A 16,237-nucleotide genomic window follows, 5' to 3' on the forward strand; every position below is an offset into this window, starting at 1 on the left:
CATTTATTCTCTGGAGAGTTGTGAAACACGTCCTTCCTTGCAAGGTGGTCCGTGACTCATTTAATATTGGACCCTCACTATCATTTTTGAACTGCAACTTACGTAGAATCAATTATTAATTCAAAGCAAAATTCAAGTTATTGAATAATTGTTCTCGAAGTTATTTGTATTTATTTAATTATTTATAATTCTTAGTTAAAATCTGATTCTATACATTTAATAATTTATTATTGGACTTCAAAACTTACAATGAAAAAAAAACAAAAAAAAACAAAGATAAACCTTATTATTCAAAATCCACTTATGGGATTTTCAAGTTCTATATAATTTTATAAATCAATTAAGTAAATGAATAAAATTGTGGATAAAGCAACTCTTCTAAATATTCCAATGTTTGATTGTTATAAATGAAACCAAAATTTAAAATTTAGAAAGTATAGAACCATTTTAATAAATCATCTTTCTTTGACATATTTGACAAATTACAAGTACGGTATTTGTATATATTTTTGAAAATCCTACAATAGAAATAAAACAAAGTTTTTTTGGTGTTGGTAAATCGGCTTTTTAGGTTGTTCTCAGGTTGACACTTCATTAAACTCGTCATCTAATGAAAACATTTGATTAACACAACTCACAAGTTCTCACCCAATAATAATTATTTTCTGTTTCACATCATTTTTCTTTTGAAGCTTATCTCATTATCTTGGACTTATTGTTTAAGAAAAATGGGCTTACTAATATTCAAATAATTTTTCATACTGGGCGATTAATTAAAGTAAAAAAAAAATTTAGAGGTAGAGAATTAACGTGCATCGTTAAAAGTCAAAAATGATGAAGTTAGAGACATATGATTCTACGAGTATAAAAATCTTAATTACCATTCCAACTTTTTTTTTTGTGAAAACTATTCAAACTTTTTTTATAAATGCTTATGTTGTTAATTAATGATAAAATTATAAAATGAAGTTCTTAACAATGGATTGAAAACAATTATTAAATTTAGGTGAGTAAATTAATAATTTTTAATAAGATAAAAATAAATAATTTTAAATAACATGTATCAAGCTAAAAATAAATCAACAGAATTTATAAAAAAAAACAAAAAAATTTATGCGATTTAGCGTGGATTTGTATGTAGTTGTTGTAAAAGTCCAAATCCAAAGAATAGGAACACATTAAAAACGTGAAAGAGACTTTTACTATACAGTATAAAGTATACAATTCGTGTAAAGCCTACGGCCATTACTTAATATACACGACAATAATATACATTTTGTGAATGATCGAAACTAACTCATACACCTCACAACTTTCAAAAGAGAACTTAATAATACAGTTACAAACTTCTCTCTTATCGCTAGCTCAATGGAGAAGAGTCTCCAACGATCTGTTCTCCTTGTGACATTGTCTCTCTTCTTCTTCTCCATTCCAGTTTTACTCTCTGTTCCATTCGTTGTGTTTCACGGTGGGTACTAACAATCCTTACTCTTCCTCCTCTTCTTTATTTTTTCCTTCTTCAAATCGATAATTAATGAAATAAAGACACTAACGGATTTTACTGAAACAGGAATTGCAGGTGAATGCTCCAATGATGAAATGACCAATTTGACAAAGTTCCTTAACAATTACTCCAGCTCCCCTGGATCTTGCGTGTAACGACTCGACTCCTTCTTCTTGTCCCATCCTATTTTTGCAAAATAGGTTTATCATTGTTTGTCTCTCTCTCACTGTTGTTATGTGTCATCCATCTTGTAGAGAAATAGGAAACGGACTGGTAGATTCCTTATACATGCCGCTTACGCAACAAGCAAGCATAGCTTGTGAGAAAATCAAACAGATGCCAGAGCTGAGTGATGGTTACAACATTGTTGGAGTGTCTCAAGGAAACTTAGTCGCTAGAGGCCTAATCGAGTTCTGCGACAATGCTCCTCCGGTCTTCAACTATGTATCTTTAGGAGGTCCTCACGCTGGCCTATCCTACCTCCCCAAGTTCAATGTGAGTTCTCTTTATATTTCTAGTTGTCTATGTGTGTCGACTAATAACAACAACAATGGGGTTCTGTGTTTACAGTGTTCAGTTTGCGAGTTGCTGGACATATATCTTTCAGATGTTTACAACAACTTCGTACAAGTAAAAACCTTCTCTCTTCTTCTATAATCAATAGGAATTAAAAACTTAAACCATGATTAATACTGATGGGATTCTACCGGTTCGAGTGAGAAAACCAATACCAAATACAAGGATTGAACCAGCAAGAATCGGTTAAGGAAGAAAAGAATGTCACGTTTATTGCCATAGTAAATATAGAAAGAAAATAGACTTAATCTTTCCATAGCTCTAGGAACCTTATTCCCTTGTTTTCTTGTTTTCTAGATTGTGTTTTGATTACTTACTTTTTCCTTCTTGTATTTATAGACCATAGCATCTTATAAATGAAATAGACTTGAAAATTTGACAAAACAGAGTTATCTCTTTGGTTACTTATTCATGTGTTACACATAACACATCTCTTTGGCTTTGACAAGGGACCAGCTTGTCAACTACCTATCATTTAACAACACCTATTATGACTCTACAGGATCATGCTGCACCAAGTGGTTGCTTCAAAATCCCTACTGTAAACTCAAAACCCTTCTCTTTCTAATCCTCAAAAAATCATTTGCAATTATACTTTCAATGAACAAAACGTTATCTGGTTTTTCAGGATATAAAAAATTATTTGGAACACTCCAAGTACCTGCCAAAGCTCAACAACGAGAGACCTGGCGAGAAGAATTCCACTTATAAAGACCGTTTCACCAGCTTGCACAACTTGGTCCTCATCATGGTACCTTCTCTTTCTGAGAGTCTGACACCAATGATCCTTGACATCCAAACTATTAAATATATAACTCATCATTAATTTTCTGAGAGTCTGACACCAATGAGTCTGACACCAATGATCCTTGCTCATCCAAACTATTATCTTTACCCATTTCCTAAACAGTTCGAGAAAGATAATGTATTGACTCCTAAAGAAAGTTCTTGGTTCGGATATTACCCGGATGGAGCTTACACACCTATTTTGCCTCCACAAAAGGTGAACCTTATCATCATCATCATCTCTCGAATTCGATTTCTTAACCTGATCATCAGACAACCCACTTGGCTTCTTACTTAAATATTCTTCCTAACAGACAAAGCTATACACTAAGGATTGGATTGGTCTGAAAACCTTGGATGATGCTGGCAAAGTGAAGTTTGTTAGTGTCCCTGGCGGACACATCGAAATAACGAAAGAAGAGCTTGTAAAATACGTTGTGCCTTACCTCCAGAACGAGTCTACGCTATCTTCTGAACACGAGGCAATGTAGACACTGCAATCTTGAACCCATGAATAAGAAAGGCCTCATCCTAAAATAAGGTCTCTATATTAATGTAACATCATCATCTACGTATCACCGAAATAAAAAATAAATGCTTCATCATTTATCAAAAGATGATCAACTTTCTTCATATCCCTTATATATTCAAACAGAAGCATTCTCACCCAAAATGCTGACATATCACATTCACAGAACTCCAGACACTATTTCCTTTATTTGTCATTAGTTTTTAATAATATTTACATCAGTTTTCCAAAAATATAATTAACACCCAAAATTAAATTCTTATATCCTCTTTTTAACTTAATTATATCCTTTAATTACATTTCATAAAATCTTTAAAATAAATTTTAAGAACTCTTTGTTCATATGATATGATAATATAAGATTGATATTATAATAATTCTCACAGGTTAAATTTTAATTATTATACAATTTTTTTATATGTTTATAAATAAATATATATATATACTACACAATTGAATTTTAGATTCCAATTACTGATAAATATTGTAGATTTTATAAATAAAAATTATAGTAAAAACATTTAATATTTATATTATACCTTACATAGTGCGGGTTGTTACATAGTTATTATTAATTTCCTATAAACTAGAGGCTACTTTACAGGAGACTTGCAAAATTAGACCCCTAACTTGAGTCAATTGCAAGACTAGACTCCTCTTTTTCTCTCTCAAACATTTGCCACTTTCTGCCTACTAAATCCTCTGTCATTCATTGTATTCACAGAAATGCCATTATTTCTAATTTATTTGAATTTCTTGCGAAAATGTTTATTACATCCATATCCTCATCTTCTTGTCTTATTTACGGTTGTACCACCGCCATCAATTTTCCAACAACCATGAACAACTAAATTTGAAGCTCTTAATGCTTTAACAACCCGATTTGTGAGCTTAAATAACACCCAATACTATGAGAACTTCATTTTCTTCCATCTCCTCTCCATTTTAATCGAAAAAATTGAAAGTTCATTAATCTTGTTATATCTCGTGAACAAGAAAAATTGGCGCTGTGTTTTTTCAGTGGTGACTAAATACGACGTCCTCGGTGCTTGACATTGCGAAACCACCACCGATAAGGTTATTTTCCGGTAGATTTCGTGATTTCTTTTTTTTTTTGTCGAACTTAGACTTCATTTGTTAGTCCAACCGTCATAATATCATGTAAAATCTACTATTTGGTTAGTTTTGCAATTTAAAATTTATCGACTTTCGAGCCCGTTGACTAAAATTTCAGTCTCCTTAATTTCATTTGAAAACAAAAAAATATGATTCAAACTGCATTATAATCTTTCCGTCAGATACTTCGTTTGCAGTCTACTAAGGTATATTTTTGCAATTGACCAAATTCTTGACTTTTGAGTGATGACTGCTGGCCTAAGTCTTCTTACGATAATAAACGAGTAGACTTCTATAGTGACTATTTTTGGAATTGACCAAAATATTTAAGCATTGACCGTAATATTATTATATTAAAATAATTATTTGACTGCAAAAGAAGTCTACTAATTAAAAATTTTAAATGTTGGTCAACTCCAAAAATGACCACGGCAGACTGCAAACGAAGTCATCATTACTATAGACTTCGTACGTAGTCTACTTGGCAAAAGTCAAACTTGGTCAATTGCAAAACTAACCACGACGAAGTTTACATTTTCTTGTTGACGGATAGATGAAGTCGACTTGTTAGATAGAAGTCTACTGTAAAGTCAATGGGTTGGTCAATTGCAAAAATAACCGGAGTAAACTATAATTGAAGTTAACAGGTGGAACTTTCCATTGAATTCTACCTATTTTTATCTATTTAATTGCAAAACTGACCAAAAAATTAACAAAGGATGACCACAGAAGAAGTCAACCGGTTCTAGTAGACTTCGTCCGCTGTCTGCTTTGTTAAATTGTAATTGCAAAAATAGACCACAAAAATAGACTTCATTTGAAGTTATCCTCGTATAGTCTAGTTTATATCTACCCGTTGACGTCAACATGAAGTCAACAGATTTTGAAAACCAAATTATTGCAAATTGGTGAATAATTTTTAAGATTTTCTTGTTGTATTCTTTGATATATGTTATTTACTTGCCTCTGTATGTTTTTGACATGAATCCATATTATACATATGGAGAAATCAAGTTTTTGGTTTTCATAGGCAGTTAGGTCATTAAAATAGACTAATTTACGAAGTCAAACCGTTGGAGTTATCTGTGAAGTCTGTATATTTGAAATAGTGTTTAATTGAAATTTATAAATTTTTCTTTTTGATTTTGTAGTTCAAAATGTTTTGTATCGGTTATGTACTTGCCTCTATCTATTATTGTCATGATAATATATTATACTTTTGTATCAATCATGTTTTTGGTTTTGTGAGGCATCTAGGTTATTGATTTAAGACTTCTACGGATAGTCAGCTATGTAATGAGTAATTGACTTGCTGCTTACTCTTTCAGGTAGATGGCGCAAATACCTGTTGTTTACGGAGTATGGGTGACGAGAAATGGGTCCTGGCATTTTGATATGGATGGACGCAAAGGTGGGAGAAAGTTTTTTTTGCGACACGGTTGTACATACGCTGAGCTTCTTGAAATGGTTGTAGAAGATTATCTGATTGACAAAGAAACAGAGATGGTTCAGTTATTGTATCCTTTAACAGAGATGATGCTTCAGAAATTGCCCCAAGATACCCCTCCTGTCTATGTCACAAATGATAGATCAGTTCAGAACTTGATAGATTTTAGTAGTAGGAATGTTCTTCGCCTTTGCGTCTCTACGCGATGCATGGATGGACAGTCGGTTAAGGGATGTGTTAATGATATAAATAACTCTTGTTCTATTGCCGATGGGGAGCCAATGGATGAATTTGGTGACGATGTAGATCCAAGTGCCGATGAAGGTGTAGAAGAATGTCAAGAAGCTCTCCATGACACTACAGATGAGAAGCCAAAAGATGTTGATGACATGGATTTTGTTTACAGTGAGTACAGGAAATTTGAAGATGAAGATGACGATGAAGATGGAGATCACCCGTATGTAGATGCTGAAGAAGGGAAACCGTTTGTTGGTGGTATTCATGGACAGTTAAATAATCTATGGATAGACCAACTGAAAGTAGGTCAATGCTTTCCATGCAAACATGATGTCATAACAGAGGTGCGTTTGACCGCTATTATGCTAAAATTCTCTTTCAAAATTAAGAAGTCCACAAAGTCTTGCTTGGTGGCAATATGCTCTGTGCCAGGATGCACGTGGAGGGTCGTGGCCACTGTGAAGAATGATTCAACCACTTTTTGGGTCACCAAATATCTGAACGTGCATACATGTTCTATTGTGGACCGCATAGCTCACCGTAAGCGTTGCACCTCCAAATATATTGGGATGCTTTTTGTAGACCGGGTAGGAATAGTAGATGGTGTTGTCCCACAACATATCCAAGATTCAATGAGGACAATGTTCGGCATGACATTGGATTACACAACTTCGTACTGGGCTTTACAATATGCCTTGGAATATGTGAGAGGAAACGTCGAATCTGGATATGCGAAGTTGCCTTATTGTCTTAGAAAAATAGAGCAGTCAAACCCGGGAAGTGTCGTTGACCTTGTTGTTGATGACGAGCATAGGTTTAAGTACCCTTTCCTATCTTTCGATGTTTCAATCCATGGCTTCAATTACGTGAGGCGAGTTATTGTGGTTGATGGGACCCATCTCACCGGAAAGTATAAAGGTGTATTGTTAGTCGCTTGTGCATGGGATGGTAACTTTCAGATATTTCCGTTGGCTTTTGGAATTGTCGACTCGGAGTGTGATGCTTCATGGGATTGGTTTTTCACCAAATTAAGTGAGTGTATCTCGGATGAATATCCACTGGTAGTAGTTTCGGATAGGTGCAGTTCAATAGCTAAAGCAAGTCGCAATGTTATGCCATGGGAAACACGCGAGATATGTTACTACCATCTCCAACAAAACATAATTTCTAATTTCCGTGGGAAGCAACTGATGTACTTGGTGAAAGGGGCAGCATATGCACATACGTATGATAATTACAACCGCTACATGGCTTCCCTTACTAACGTAAATTCGGCCCTTGCAGCGTACTTGAATGAGGCAGATCCAACTTTATAGTCTCGGGTTTACTGTCCAGGAGATAGATACAACATCAAGACTAGCAACATTGCGGAATCTATCAACTCTATGCTAAATAAAGCCAAAGGTTATCCCATCACATATCTCATTGAGGTTATTACAAAAAAGTTAGGTAGGTGGTATTGGAAAAGACGAGAGGATGCACTTATTCTGACAACTACTTTTAGCCGGGGGGTTGAGTTCTTATTGGCCGTAAAGGAGCATTACGCAGATATGATGACAGTAGAACGCATTGATGGCTGGCGTTTCTACGTTAGGGGTGGGCAACGTGACTGTTTGGTTGACTTGGAAGCAAAATCTTGTTCATGCGAGGTGTTTGATGTTGAGAAAATGCCATGTTCACATGCAATTAAGGCTGTCAAGTCAAGCGGATGGCATATGTCTACCGTAGTCGAAGCTTACTATAGAAAAGATTATGTCTATGCTTCGTACATGTCTACCATCATGCCCAATGTCGAGCACAATCCAATTGGGCCAGATATCTGATGTATACCTCCCATACCGAAGCGGAAGCCTGGAAGGCAAAAGAAGTCTCGTTGGCTAACATGGCTAGAATTGTCACGTAAAAATGGGAGCAAGCTGAGGAAGTCTCATAAGGAATATGCTTGTTCAAAATGCAGACATCCTGGACATACTCGACCTCATTGTGTAAGTAACAATCCCACTTGATACATTTTTAACGTTTTGTATATGATAGTCGGTTACACTAACAATTATTTACATAGGTTGCTGAAGACGGCGAGTAGAAGTTAACTTCATCGTGAAGTCATCTAGAATTTCCCTAGCTATAATTTGTCTCTGTAATTTTCAGGGATTATCCCACGTGTTCAAGTCGACATTATTAAAGACTAGTACGTAACTATCATTTACTCGTAAGACCATTTTATTTTATGATACTCCTCTTCTTGAACAACCACAATCAGCTAGAGAATGATGAGCCAAATTTCGGGGTCAGTTTGTGATACCAATTCACATATACAAATAACTAGTCCAATCTGCAACTATTGCGGTAGATCAACGATTATTGTGAAATCATTGACAGATGCAAATCCGGGAAGAAATTTCTTCAGATGCACTGTTCATGGGTTTTCCCATTGGTCAGACACATAACCATCACGTGGTTGGCAAAGGCAGAGCTTATTGGATGCGAGGGATGAGATCCGTCGGCATAGAGAAGAAATCAAGGTACTTAAAGAATCTGTAAGAGAAATGAAAGAACAAGTTGTTAACGGTTTGGTGAACTCTGGGGTGGTTAACACATATGAGGAAGACAAGAAGAAGTTTGAATGTGATTTACTGGCAGCCAATGAAAGGGAAAAAATGCTTCGACAATTCATGGTTCTCTCTTGGATAGGTTTCATTGTTGTCATAGCAATGTGTCTTGGGATGTGTACCAAGTCTCTAAGTTAGCTTCAATCTGATGTCTACTAAGATTTCGACTTCAGATGCGTTACTCTCTACATTCATTGTACCCTTTCGATATCTCTGCATTCATTGTACCCTTTCGCTATCTCTACATTCATTGTACCCTTTCGATATCTCTACATTCGTTGTACCCTTTCGATTTCTCTCCATTCATTGTATTGTTGCCGTCTCAATTTCACCTATAAATATCCTCTCAATTTCCACTCAATCTATTGCATCTCCTTCTTCGATAACAAGAGAATAAGTTGGTTACGAGCTATGGCCGGAGAGAGTTCCAGTAAGCGTAAGCGCAGCAGTTCCGATTTCGAGTGGCAAGAGGAAGTAATAGATGCCATGAAAGACTCTTTTAAGAGGAAGATAGTCGTGGTTGAAGAAGAGACGAAGGACCGCTTTAAAGCCATTCTTCGTATGATGAGAGATCACATGAAGAAGAAGGAAGAGGCTACCGCCCTTGTGCATCAAGTGGATCTGATCGACGCTCAACTATCCCAACTGAATCAAATATTGGGTCAACAACTTGTCGACTTCGAGGCAGAGCACAAGAGGTTAGAGGAGATGAGAGAGGTTGCGGAAGCTGTTGTCAAACAGTGTGTGGTTCCTCCTCCTATTGATTGGGGCAAACTTCATGTCCGTCTCGATGATTGGTTGCATCACCCAAACTCCTATTTGTATTATATTTTTGAACTTAATGTATGCATTCTGAATACCTATTTCTCTATTTCTATCGGACAACTCTACATGTCCAATGTGCATCAAGATCCTTTCGAAGTCTCTAAATTAACTTCAGAAATATGTCTACTAGGCTTTCGCCGTACGCTATTGTTTAGAGATGACTACAAGTAATTAATATTTTAATAACTAACTAATGAGGAACTTACAAATGTAAAAATAAACAGAGGCGACAAAAAAAAAAAAAAAAAGCATAGGTTCTCTCTTCTTTCTCTCTTTTCTGTATTATTTTTATTAATATTTTAATAAAAATTTAAAATAATACATTCTCCGATAAAGTTTATAACTCTGTCACATTTTATATTATTTTATGTTGCTTCTCTCGTTCCGACAGCAAGAGTAGAGTATCGGCGGGAGAGCAGGTAAAAAAGCACTATGTTGGGTTTTATTGAAACTCTGTAGATTGATGTGATCATGGATGGAGCTAAGGAGGATGAGCTTGTATCTGAGGAACCATTGCTTGTACCTGAAAGACCAATGACTAGAGCAAAAGCTAAGAAGCTAAATAATGCACTAAATGGGCTAATTCAAGAGCTTATGGTCAAAGAGAGCATTGGAAAAGCTATTGGGGATGATACCTATCAAGTCCTGCCCACTTTGAACCTAATTCAAGTCCAAGAAAGCCCAAAATAATCACTTTATTTTTGTGGTCAAAGAAGAGTGACGAAAATTGAGATACATGCACCTAGAGTCACTTTGGAGGAAGGGATACATGCACAAGAATTGGGTCTTCATTCAACCATCTATCTTAATTGTTTTTTTTAGTTTTAAGACTAGTTAATACTTGGCTTTGTTACCAAGTTTTCTTATCCTATATAAACTCATGTAAGATCATTGAAATAATCATCCAACTTTTTATCAAAACCTTTTCTTTTTGAGAGTGATTCTCTTCTGTTCTTTGTGAACAAAACCGATTGCTTGGTGTGATTCCAACAATCAAAACCAACCACTTGGTGTGATTCCGATAGTCAAAACCCCGATCTCCTTGGTGCGAGGCTGAGAGATCCGATCTTTTTGGTGCGAGGCTGAAAGATCAAACCGGTATATCAAGAGTCTTTCCGCAACTCTTGTGCGACCATTCATTCCACCATCCTTATTCTTGAGGCTTCGTCGTCTTTAGAATCAAGGTGTCCCTATCAACCAACTCGAAGGTGCCGAATCCTTGGGAGGATCATATCAAGTGGTATCAGAGCACACCCTTGAGTTTGGTATTCTATCATTCTATCATCTTCTAACCGTTCATCTTCTTCCTATCATTTTCTATCTTTCAATCTTCTATCTATCATCTTTCTATCTTTCCATCTTCTTTATTTTCATCTTCTCATCTTTTCATCTTCTTTTTCTATTTATTTTATTTTTTATTTTTAAAAAAAACAAAAAAAAAAAAAAACAAACCAAAAAAAAGAAAAAAAAAAGAGAAAAAATGTTCTTTTCTATTCAAAAAAACAAAACAAAACAGTTCCGTTCTTTTCAAAAAAAAAAAAAAACGTTTCGTTCTATTTCAAAAAAAAAAAAAAATCTACTTCTATCAATCGGTTCTATTTTATCTTTTGGTATCTCGCTGAGTTTGATTATGTTTCGACTGTTTTGGAAAACATTGGGTTTGATTGGTTTCTGTTCTATTAGAACCTTTGAGAGTCACTAGAACACACTTTGAGAGTTGAGAGTAAACACTTGTGAGTGAAACACTTGAGAGTAAACACTTGTGAGGATTTTGTTTTTGGTGAGTTTGTTCATCTTGCAGGTTTCTTCAAATATGGCTGACGGAGAAAATAACAACCATGAAGTAGAACAACCCGGGAGACTTCAAAATATCCAGATGGAAGCATTGTTGGGAGAAATGCAGAGGATGATGAGGGTTGAGATGAATGCAGTCTATGAGAGGTTGGACGAAGTTCAAGCAGAAGCACAACAAAGGCAACCATAAAACTTGCCTAATCAACAGAGGAGAGTAGGAGAGGAGTTAAGAATGCCAAGAGATGTAGCAGCTGAAGATTACTACACTCGTAGTGGAAACTCATCTCAAGGAGGCTGAAGGAGACCTAGACGTGTGCGAGAAGGCAGAGAAAGAAATGATGATAACATTGGAGGGCTGAAGTTTAAAATTCCACCATTTATTGGGAAGAATGATCCAGATGTCTACTTGGAGTGGGAGAAGAAGGTAGAACAAGTTTTCAATTTTCAACACTATTCTGAGATCAATAAGGTGCGAATGGCGGCTGTTGAGTTTAGTGAGTATGCGCTTAGCTGGTGGGATCAGTTGGTGACTTCACGAAGACGTAATGGCGAATATCCGATTGAGACTTGGGCTGAGATGAAGGCTATCATGAGGAGAAGGTTTGTTCCGGGCCATTACCACCACGATCTGCATCAAAAGCTAAGGAGACTGACTCAGGGAAGTCAAAGTGTGGAGGATTACTATCAAGAGATGGAGATTCTTTTGATAAGAGCTGATGTGGTTGAGGACCGAGAAGCTACTATGGCTAGATTCATGAGTGGGTTGAACCGAGATGTCCAAGATAGGCTTGAGATGGAGCATTATGTGGAGCTTGAAGAGTGTTACATAAAGCAATCTTGGTGGAAAAGCAACTCAAGAGAAGAAGTTCTACGCGGATAACTTATGGTGCTGGTTCATCTAACCCAAAAACAAGTTACCAGAAGGAAGAAAAGCCAGTTGCTATTCCAAAGGCCGAAGCGAAGCCAATTGTTGCCAATCATGTTACCAAGGACAAAGCTGAGGCTACCAGAACCCGAGCTCGTGATGTGACGTGTTATAAGTGTCATGGCAAAGGACACTATGCGCATGAATGTTCCAACAGAAGAACCATGATTCTCTTGGAGAATGGAGAGTTTGAATCAGAAAATGAAGCAGGTGGTTTCTGATTCACTAGAAGAACTTGAAGAAATTCCAGCAAAGGGTGAGATATTGGTGGCAAGGAGATCACTTAGTGTTCAAACTGTGATTGTGGAACATGAGCAAAGGGAGAATCTATTTCATACAAGGTGCCATGTCCGAGATAAGGTATGTTGTCTAATAATTGATGGCGGGAGTTGTACTAATGTGGCGAGTGAAACAATGGTCAAGAAGCTTGGGCTAACTACGGAGAAACACCCGAAGCCATATAAGTTGCAATGGCTTAATGATGATGGTGAGATGAAGGTTAGTATCCAAGTAAAGGTTCCTATTGTCATTGGAAAATATGAGGATGAGGTTTTGTGCGATGTTCTACCTATGGAGGCAAGTCATATTCGTTTAGGAAGACCATGGCAATCTGACCGGAGAACAAGCCATGATGGTTTCACCAATCGATATTCTTTTGAGTTCAAAGGCAAGAAGATCATCTTAGTTCCGTTGACACCTCATGAAGTTTACCAAGATCAGTTGATTCTCAGGCAAAGGAAAGAAACAAACACCATGAGCGACCCCACAAACACAATTCACCAAAAAGAGAGCGAGAGTTTGAGAAAAACCAAGTCAAAGGCCTGTGAGAGAAAACCCGTCAGGCATTCAAATTTCTTTGTGAGAAAAGGAGAGGTTAAGAGAGCTTTATTTTCGAAACAACCTTTGATTATGTTTGTTTACAAAGAAACTCTCATGAGTTTTTCTGACCTTGCACCGGTGTTACCGAGTGAGATAACCTTTCTTTTGCAGGATTTTGAGGATGTATTCCTGGAGGACAATCCGAAAGGTTTACCACCTATCCGTGGTATTGAACACCAAATAGACTTTGTTCCTTGTGCATCACTTCCAAACAGACCATCTTATAGAACTAATCCCGTGGAGACATTGGAGCTGCAAAGACAAGTTAATGAGCTCATGGAGAAAGGACATATTAGAGAGAGCATGAGCCCATGTGCGGTCCCAGTCCTACTTATGCCCAAAAAGGATGGAAGTTGGCGCATGTGTGTTGATTGTAGAGCTATCAACAACATCACGGTAAAGTATCGACATCCTATTTCTACTCAGCCTTTGCATGATATTTCTATGGATTTTGTGCTTGGTTTGCCTAGAACTAGGACTGGTAAAGATTCAGTTTTTGTGGTTATTGATCGATTTTCAAAAATGGCGCATTTCATACCTTGTCACAAAACTGATAATGCTTTGCATGTTGCTGAGTTGTTCTTCAAAGAAATTGTTGTTTGCATGGAGTGCCTAAGTCAATTGTTTCTGATAGGGATACAAAGTTTTTGAGTTACTTCTGGAAAACACTTTGGTCTAAACTAGGGACTAAGTTACTATTCTCCACTACTTGTCATCCACAAACTGATGGTCAAACTGAAGTAGTTAATAGAACTTTGTCTACTCTCTTGCGAGCTTTGATCAAAAAGACATTAAAACTTGGGAAGAATGTTTACCACATGTTGAGTTTGCATACAATCAATCAGTTCATTCTTCAACTAAGATTTCTCCATTCCAAATTATTTGTGGCTTTAATCCTTTATCTCCATTGGATCTAACCCCTTTACCTTTGAGTGAAAGAGCTAGCTTGGATGGGAAAAAAAAAGCTGACCTTGTCAAACAAATCCATGAGAAAGCTAGAATAAACATTGAGGAGAAGACAAAGCAATATGCAAAACAAGCAAACAAAGGAAGGTGCAAGATGGTTTTCAAACCAGGAGATCAAGTGTGGGTTCACTTGAGAAAAGAACGGTTTCCAGCTGAAAGGAAGTCAAAACTGATGCCTAGAATCGATGGACCCTTTGAGATCACAAGAAAGATTAATGACAATGCTTACCAACTTGATCTTCAAGGTAAGTACAATGCGAGTTCAAGCTTTAATGTTTATGATTTGGTTCCTTTTGTGGCAGATGATCCAGATTTGAGGTCAAATCCTTTTCAAGAGGAGGGGATGATGTGATCATGGATGGAGCTAAGGAGGATGAGCTTGTAGCTGAGGAACCATTGCTTGTACCTGAAGGACCAATGACTAGAGCAAAAGCTAAGAAGCTAAAGGATGCACTAAATGGGCTTATTCAAGAGCTTATGGTCAAAGAGAGCATTGGAAAAGCTATTGGGGATGATACCTATCAAGTCCAGCCCACTTTGAACCTAATTCAAGTCCAAGAAAGTCCAAAATAATCACTTTATTTTGTGGTCAAAGAAGAATGACGAAAATTGAGATACATGCACCTAGAGTCACTTTGGAGGAAGGGATACATGCACAAGAATTGGGTCTTCATTCAACCATCTATCTTAATTGTTTTTTTTAGTTTTAAGACTAGTTAATACTTGGCTTTGTTACCAAGTTTTCTTATCCTATATAAACTCATGTAAGATCATTGAAATAATCATCCAACTTTTTATCAAAACCTTTTTTTTTTAGAGTGATTCTCTTCTGTTCTTTGTGAACAAAACCGATTGCTTGGTGTGATTCCAACAATTAAAACCGACTACTTGGTGTGATTCCGATAGTCAAAACCCCGATCTCCTTGGTGCGAGGCTGAGAGATCCAATCTTTTTGGTGCGAGGCTGAAAGATCAAACCGGTATATCAAGAGTCTTTCCGCAACTCTTGTGCGACCATTCATTCTACCATCCTTATTCTTGAGGCTTCGTCGTCTTTAGAATCAAGGTGTCCCTATCAACCAACTCGAAGGTGCCGAATCCTTGGGAGGATCATATCATAGATGGATTGGCATTAGGTCCGACATCAAAAGGATGAACCACTGTTTTAGTATTGAGATGTTAGGTGAGAGGATTCCACAAAAATATATGGATAGCAGCCTATCATCATAGTTAAACAAAAAATTTAACTACGAGAACAAAAGTTCTACATGTCTATTGGACAACAATATCCATTCGAAATATGTCTACTAGGCTTTCGCTGTACGCTATTGTTTAGAGAAGACTACAAGTAATTAATATATTAATAACTAACTAATGAGGAACATACAAGTGTACAAATATTATTAACGTTTAACGTTTGAAGTTATGTATATGTTACGAAAAACTGACCAAAAAATACCAATATCCCACGTATAACTAGTAGACAATAAAAACAATCATCCTTACACATTAGAGTTTAAAAGGAGGATCACACAAAAAATATCAAGATTCCGCCCATCATCAGAGTTTAATCAGTAGGATCCCACCCACAAAATATAAAGATCCCCCAAACAAAAACAAAACATCAACCCTACATCATCCTAATGAGTCATACATACTTAAAACAAGAGTTTAAGTCTTTCAAACAAAGTTTATAGTTAGTCCCGGATTGGGGGAGGATCATAGAGCCCAAAGTCGTCTATGTAGTTCTCCTCATTTGGTCCACGACATTCAATCTCGTGAAGTAAGTCACAAGCCATCTTCTCTCTTATCCGTGTGATGTTTGCATCACACAAAGTAGTAGGAAAGGCTAACCCAAGAGCATGACATTCTATGTACTTCAAAGTATACACACCACAGTCACCTGGCTTCTTGTTCGGAGGCACTCCCTTTTTGACCCGCTCATGAGTGAACTTCTCATACGAATACATATGCTTGTGGTCAGGGCTGGCTAACTCCCGCAGCACGTAGGGAGCCAAGACGGCAATAGGCTCGATGGCAGATGC

The 16,237-nt window shown here is 36.7% G+C and overlaps 2 protein-coding genes and 1 pseudogene across 2 annotated transcripts; all 3 read left to right on the forward strand.

The window, feature by feature from the left end:
• The first annotated feature begins 1,238 nt into the window (after nt 1–1,238).
• On the forward strand, nt 1,239–3,481 carry LOC104723349 (uncharacterized). Its single transcript, XM_010441696.3, has 8 exons — nt 1,239–1,468; nt 1,571–1,655; nt 1,759–1,999; nt 2,075–2,134; nt 2,583–2,621; nt 2,709–2,831; nt 2,991–3,083; nt 3,181–3,481. The coding sequence occupies exons 1-8, from the start codon at nt 1,369–1,371 to the stop codon at nt 3,355–3,357; spliced, it is 918 nt and encodes a 305-aa protein (XP_010439998.1). The 5' UTR covers nt 1,239–1,368; the 3' UTR covers nt 3,358–3,481.
• Nucleotides 3,482–5,845: 2,364 nt separating this feature from the next.
• On the forward strand, nt 5,846–8,421 carry LOC104783890 (uncharacterized). Its single transcript, XM_087474597.1, has 2 exons — nt 5,846–8,180; nt 8,258–8,421. Exon 1 carries the CDS (start codon nt 5,907–5,909, stop codon nt 7,509–7,511), a length of 1,605 nt encoding a protein of 534 aa, XP_087330723.1. The 5' UTR covers nt 5,846–5,906; the 3' UTR covers nt 7,512–8,180; nt 8,258–8,421.
• A 1-nt stretch (nt 8,422) lies between these two features.
• Nucleotides 8,423–13,878, forward strand: LOC147933926 (uncharacterized; annotated as a pseudogene).
• Nucleotides 13,879–16,237: the final 2,359 nt, after the last annotated feature.

The sequence above is a fragment of the Camelina sativa genome, chromosome 11 (assembly GCF_030686135.1).
Source record: "Camelina sativa cultivar CO46 ecotype springtype chromosome 11, ASM3068613v1".
Lineage (NCBI taxonomy): Eukaryota > Viridiplantae > Streptophyta > Magnoliopsida > Brassicales > Brassicaceae > Camelina > Camelina sativa.